The sequence below is a fragment of the Phaseolus vulgaris genome, chromosome 8 (genome assembly GCF_051622355.1).
Source record: "Phaseolus vulgaris cultivar YP4 chromosome 8, ASM5162235v1, whole genome shotgun sequence".
NCBI classification, from domain to species: Eukaryota; Viridiplantae; Streptophyta; class Magnoliopsida; order Fabales; family Fabaceae; genus Phaseolus; species Phaseolus vulgaris.
Window position 1 is genome coordinate 10,623,684 of NC_143505.1, and position 7,558 is coordinate 10,631,241.

General features: G+C 29.8%; 1 protein-coding gene across 2 annotated transcripts; it reads right to left on the reverse strand.

Annotated features, from left to right (window-relative positions):
• Window positions 1-3,650: 3,650 nt before the first annotated feature.
• Window positions 3,651-6,073, reverse strand: LOC137825688 (uncharacterized). 2 transcript variants are annotated; one of them, XM_068631425.1, is made up of 3 exons: window positions 5,706-6,073; window positions 4,921-5,348; window positions 3,651-4,216 (listed from the first exon to the last, which is right to left on the reverse strand). In XM_068631425.1, exons 1-3 carry the CDS (start codon window positions 5,868-5,870, stop codon window positions 3,775-3,777), a joined length of 1,035 nt encoding a protein of 344 aa, XP_068487526.1. In that variant the 5' UTR covers window positions 5,871-6,073; the 3' UTR covers window positions 3,651-3,774. The 2 variants fall into 2 exon arrangements, with proteins under 2 accessions (XP_068487526.1, XP_090150454.1); XM_090294328.1 differs by having other exon boundaries at window positions 3,651-4,609; window positions 5,706-6,062.
• Between the last annotated feature and the right edge of the window lie 1,485 nt (window positions 6,074-7,558).

Sequence of the window (7,558 nt, forward strand, 5' to 3'; positions counted from 1 at the left end):
CTATGTTTCAATAAAGATAACTCGTCAAAAGCAAAATTTTGTTTTATTCAAAAAGAATAAATTTTATATGATAATGTCCATTATTTTTAGTGTTATGTAAAAGAAGACTTCGAAGATCAAGTTACAAGCCACACACGAATATAGAATGAAGTGAAAAGAAAGAAAAGAGAAGCAAAGAAAAGCTCTACATTTTCGAATACCTTATACTCTATATTGTTTTCGAATATCTTATGCATCCAATAACTTTGAATGAAAATTCATTCCATTAAAAAAAATCATTAAATAATAATTAATTTTAAAAATAAAAAATAATTAATTTATAAGCTTCAAGATTCATGAAAAAGAACAAATCAAATCAATCATTTATAAACATTTCTTTAAATGTTGTCATATAAAATTTTAATATCAATCTCATTATTTATATAGACAACACATGGATCTATTTTCAATCACAATCATTGGATTTAATTTCAATCTCATCGTCTTCTGAAAGACTCATTAAGTATGTCCCTACTAGAGACTAACACTTGATCCAAAGATTACCAACGAATCCAATAGAAAAGATCGGATAAGTTCAAACATCAAATACCAAGTATCTACAGCGGGACCCAGTGTGTATGAACTCTCTCTTAACTTCTCACCGCCTGATATATTAGTCTACATGACTTAGATCATCAGTGAAGCTAGAGGATCTCCATTAAACATAGGTTTTTCATATACTTATTGTACCATCAAACAACAACTCATACATTATCCCAAATGTATGACATCAATTTCATACAATTTTCATCATTCATATATAATACATATCATTCAATCACAACATTTTAAAAATTTATACCATTCAATAACCTTTTTCAACATAAAAAAATAATATGTAACTTTCAAACTATCAAAATATAATATTTATATATGTTTACACAACATAAAATCAAATAATTTTATCAAATAACATCCCTACAAGAGAAATTGCAACTTGGGACCACGTCCCCTTCATATTCAATTCTTCTAGCCTAGCGAACTATTGAAAGTTAAAGTTAGCTTCCCTTAAATTCCAATGATGGAAATTCTACCTCAAACAGGGAACAACTCCAAAATTTAGGAACTTATAGCAAGTTATCCAAATATTACCAAATTTTAGTACGAGCTTCATCAAGTTGAGAAAAACACTTTTCTCAATTAGCTCCACTAAGATTGATGACTAAATCATAGAGGAAAACAGAGAATAAAGGATCTTTAGAGTAAAAATGAACTTACTCTGTTTGAAAATTTGATCGGGTAGAAATGTAGTCTGACTCCTCATCTATAACATGGTGTGATCAGATTTTGGAATAAATGAGGTATGGGAGAGAAATTGAAAATAGAAGGGAGAGGGAGAGGGAGGAAAGAGAAAGGATCAACAGGGGTTCTCTTCTGTGACTTTTCTTTTAAGGGGGTTACAATGTTAATGCAAGATATGATTTACTTTAATAGTTATGAACTTTCATGATCTTTGAAATCATATTTCTCAAAGTATGTCAATGTAAGACGAGTTCTAAGTCACGTTGTGATACATGTGTGGTTATGGTTAGGAAATTACAATTTGGTATGTTCCAAGATGAAAGATAGGGATCACAATGTGATATAAGAAAATACTTATCATAATGATGAATATTTATATAATTTAATGTAGTTTCTTGTATGACGATATTCACAAGTTAAACTTATGATTATTCGATATCTACTCAACATCGTCAATGTTAGATAGAGAACATATCTCTTTTTATGTGGGTTGAAAAAAGAGTTGATAAATAACTTACTGTAAATTTTAATTAAAAAATAAATATCTTTTAATATTCGGGATATGTTATAATAAAAACAAGACCTCCAAGTTCATTAAATCTTGATTGGAGAAGTTGATCATGGTGTGGGTGTTGGGTACCCAAATAACGCATTACTTGTGAAGATAAAGGGGTGGGTGTTGGGTACCCAAACAACCACAATTATTATAATAATTATTTATTATCACTGAGTTAACCACCCTTCCATAATATTTGTTTTTAAAAGATATCACTAATTAGGTATTTTGCATTAATATAGATTATTGATTTGAATACCCATTATTTCTATATTTCCATACATTGGTTGTTAATGATGTAGAGTATTGAGTTCTGAAGTGAAAATATCAATCTTAACAATAGAATAAAAATATCATTTTTAACTATAGAATCAAATGTTTCAATATTATAATTTTTATAAACTCTAACAAATTAAATTTTCACATTTTTAATTTTTAAATTAATTAGTTCTTTAAATAACTACCTTTTTTAATAATTATTTTTTAAATTATAATATTTTTAAATAATTATTTATTAATATAATTAATTTTTTATATTATTCTTCAATATATTTAACTTTTTTTAAAGAAAGAAAATATATTTTAAAATTTTAAATAAAAATATTATCTTAATATAAATATTTTTAAAAATAAATATTTGAATAAAATTGTAGAAAAAAAAGAAATTTTTAATCTCTTTTTATTCTATTAAAACCTAAAAAAATAGATGAATTAAGCGAAAACAAAAAGTATTCAACCATTTGTAAGAATAATCCAATGATTTATGAAGTAACCATTAATAAAGTCAAGAAATTTCTTATTGAAAAAAATAGAAAGGATATGAATACTAAAAGAAAAATAAGAAAAATAGTTATAAAGAAATACAAAAAAAAAAGTGAAAAAAAAGAGGACTTGTAATTTCGAAGACAAATATTGATTCGAACAAAACAATGTAAAAGAATAGAATTGGAAAAAGAAATTGCAAAACGAAAAAATCACATCATTTTTTTTTAACTTTTTCATAAAAAAAAAAATACATAAATATCTTTCTATATTCATTTGTATTCCAAAGATCCATATACAACATTTTATTATATAAAAAAAATTAAATAAATGGATTTACGATTAAACAAATACAAAAAAAACTTATAAAACAAATCAAAGTATAGACAAACAAAATCGCAAATGCAGAAAGAACTTATAAAACAAATAAGTTCAGATTCGAATGAAAGTGTTAAAGTAAACAATATTATTTGGTAATTATTTCACATAATATATATTTTTGTAAATATTTAAGACATTAGAGGAAATAAAATAAAGACTTGAATTATGTTATTTTAGTAAAAAAAATCAAAACTTATTTCAATTTCCATTTCTTCAACTACCAATGCCCAGAACCTAAACTGAAGAGTAAAAGTTTTAAGTGCTTTTATATATTAAAAAAAAACAGAAAACAGACTAAGAATAACGTGTTTTTAATAATTAAAAAGAAGAAAACAGAAAAAAAAAAAAAAACAAACTTCCCTCACCTTTTTAAGAGTAGATACATAAATCTACCAATTAATTACTTCCCTTACCTTTAAAAACTAGATACATAAATGAGAAAAAACATGAAAGATATTTAAAAAAAAAAATACTCTATAAAGAAGGTGAGAAATAGAAATTGTTGCAGGCAATTTTCACACAAACAAGTGGAGAAGTGGTGTTAAGAAAATTCTGACCAGGAAAAACTAAAGAAGAAATGAAACAATAAATAAATACCATGGTTAAGAAAATTCTGACTATGAAAGAAACTAAAGAAATGAAACAATAAACATGAAAGAAACTAAAGAAATGAAACAATAAACAAATACCATCATCCTCTATTAAACTGTTGTTGTAGTTGCATTTGAAAGTAAAGAAAACAAGTAAGGAATAAGTGACATCTTCCTATGTTAGCTAAATGGTACCACCATTGCTTAAGGAGAAGTCAATAATCGTTTGATGCCACTTTTCTGTTCTGAGGTAAGCCTGGAGGGAAACTTGATATTGAACTTGATTCTCAAGTTCCCTTTCTTGGAAGGCTCTTTGGGAATTGGCATGCCCTCTCCTTTCACAACTTCTTCGTATGTAGGACTAACTGTGTTGTTGATAGGGATTGTCAGATTCCGACCATCAAGAGTTGTCAGCTGAACTGAGCAACCTGTCAAGGCTTCTACCAGAGATATTTTCTGGCTGATAACAAGATCATTGCCATCCCTCTTGAACAAACTATGAGGCTTCTCATCGATTATGAATACAAGATCAGCAGGGATAACTCCTCTTTGTTCATTTCCCTTTTCGGGAAATGTTATTTTTGTCCCTTTCTTCCAACCTGGCCTGATCTCAATTGCCAGGATTTCCTCTACTGTGGAGGGTCTCCTGCAAATAACCAAACACATTGCTACATTTCACAACACAATTTCACACTTCATCATACATTCTTATGTCTCCTAACTTCACACCAAATTCCTACAAGATGATTGATTCTGTGATACACAGAGAAAGGTACCAAGAATGAATGTTCACACAAATCATGGCACAAAATCAGCATTATCATTCCGCAACTGACTATGAAAAACCATCTCTCATAAAAGATGCTACTCAATGTCATTGTAGTCAATGTAATGACATTGTGGAGTGAGACTAGGCCATGATAGGATTCAAATAGAGAACAATCTTCATGACTGCCGTGATGGCTAAAAGCCACAGCACTTTGTGAGATAAAGCAGTGAAATGGAACTATGATGAGTTTCAGAAACTCATTTCACACACCTGTAACAGTGACTCATTTCATAAATGTTACTCGTCAAAGATATGATGAATCAACAGAATCTAACCTACCACTTTAACAGTAGAAATGGATAACTCTAAGCCTAAAACACGTGAACATAGGGTTAAATTTCAAAGCTATCATCAAACAATCGACCCAACTGATCAGATTAAAGAAAATCATGAAACTTTGTACATGAAATTTGATAATATGATTCCTTGCAATAACAGACTAACATAAACAAACTCAGGTCTTCAGGAAGAAACTATAAAGTAAGAGATGCAATGCAAGTGAGTAAAAGTGGAGAACTCACCCACTGGCATCGTTAACATCCCTTGAAATCTTCATTTTCTTGGTAGTCCCTTTATACAAATCCTCCAAACTACAATGCAATGTTCTCTCAATTGGTGCCCCTTTCCTAGGCATATGGACAGAGCCCTCTCCAGCTGCATTCCGAAATTGAGCAAAAATATCTTCACTAAACGGGCCACCCCTGGGAAATCCAGGTCGACCACCCATGTCCCCTGTTCCACCACGACCAACGGGGCTCTTAAACCCGAAAAACTCCGAAAATATATCATCAGCACTTCTGGGATTGTACTGGAATGTTGTCGACCCACCGTGGCTGCCACCAGGAAAACCACCGCCACCCGGAAAACCACCGCCACCCGGCGGCACACTATTCAACGCCTCCTCACCGTACTGATCATACAGGGCTCGCTTCTGTGGATCACCCAAGACCTGTTTCACGATTCAAATTAGGAAAAGAAAAACCTACCAAACCCCACTTCAAAAAAAATGAAAAATTGGAAACTTTTAATTATCAATCAAATTACCAATTGTCGTTCTAAACCAAAACCTATTTTAGATTCAATCTAGAACAGCCCACGAACTCAAAATTGAAAAACCTCCAAACAAAAATGACAAACCTCCAAAAAAATGACAACTTTGCACAAAACAATAGAACATCAAATTTGAAAAATAGTTTTCATCCAAACCCATCATCAAAATTACAACTTTCAAGGGAAACAAACCAACAAAAAACTGAAATTACTTCAAAATACCATAACATTTGAAAAGGATACTAAATTGACATACATCATATGCTTCCGAGATTTGCTTGAAGTTAGTTTCAGCGTCTTTCTTGTTGTTGGGGTTCTTATCAGGGTGCCACTTCATGGCCAAACTTCGATATGCTTTCTTAATATCATCATCTTTGGCGTTCCTATCTACTTTAAGGATCTTGTAGTAGTCTAAGCCCATATTTCCTGTGATCTTTGTTCTCTGCTAGGAAGAAAGAAGAAGAAAAGGGATTATCTGGTATTCTATTATACAGAAGAAAACAGCATAATCATGATATCACATCCATTCCTTCAAATCTTCAAATATAATACAGAGAGATACGGGGAAGAATAGATGTCAATATTCTTGCTAGTTACAAACAATCCCAGATGTGTCATCTACTTATCATTTATTTACTTTAAGTTTAATTTAACCTACAGTTGCTTCTTTTGAAAATAATAATGATATGTTTCACATTATAAAAATATTGTTGTAATCTTTTAAATTAAATGATAGTTAATTTGGTTTTACTTTCGATATGAAATATTCAAATGTTCCTTCACATTTTTATTCTATTAAAAATATATAATTTATAACTTTTGCAATTTTTTATTTTTATATGCAATTCTATAATAATACAATTTAATAATAATCCAACAATGATCAAATAAATAACTAAATAATTATATATTATATAAAAATGTACAGTGAATGATTTATTTTATTTTTTGAAACGTCTTTTATAATTATAACTATTTAATTTAATAATTATTGTAACATTCTTTATAAATATAATAATAATTTCTGTAGGTTTAGTAATAGTATATGAATATATATATTTATATATATATTATATAATTTTTGTTACGTATATAAATATTTGTAAAGTTAAATAGTGTTTTAGTCTATACAAAAATTACAATATTTATTATAATAATGGAAATATTAATTTTATGAAGATATGATGTTGAAAAGTTTTATTTCCTGATCTATGTTTAAAAAAAATATTCTTATATCTATCCTATTATGTCGATTTTGTATCTTCGTCCATCTATAATTACTGGACACTCAACAACACACATAGAAGAAGTTACTATAATATCTTTTGTTGGTGTAAATACCTCTAACAAAGCTATCAGATTGTGAAGCCTCAGTTACACTAATGACAAAAACTGTCTGCTGCTCTGGGTTTTTGGTTACTATTTTGTTGTACTTGCGACATTCCGCCAGATTTTGGAGCTCCCAATTGGACACGACACTCTTTTGTTACATGACCATACCTGTGACATTGATCACATGTCACATTTGACACTGGATCAGGGCAAAATCTAACAACATGTGGCCCACCGCATCTAAAATATTTCAAACTAGGTGGTCATTGAGAATTGGGTCTTCCACTACTATAAGATTGAGGTCTGAAATAAGGTTTCTTTCTATCTTCATATTTATGCATGCTTTTATAAGGTCCTCCCACTTGAGGCTTAGCAAGTTTGTTACTACTTTTCAAACTCTCCACTACTTTTGTTTTCTTCACTAGAGTAGGGAAATCTCTAATGGACATAGGGATCACCACTTCTGTAAGCTCTTGATTCAATCCAAACTCAAATTTTCTATATCTCCGAGCCTCAGTCATGGTTTGGGTGTAGAATCTAGCTAAGTGTTTGAACCTAGTAGCATATTCAGTGACTGAAAGATTTCCTTGTTCCAGCTGCATGAATTCAATTCCTCTTGCATATTTGACAATATCAAGAAAATACTCCTACAAAAATGTTACTTTGAAACTCTTCCAAGTGACAATTTCTTCTTTGTCTTCCATCATCTGCTTCATACCTATCCACCAAAACTCAGCTTCTTCAATAAACATATAGATGGCATAAGATAACTTTCTC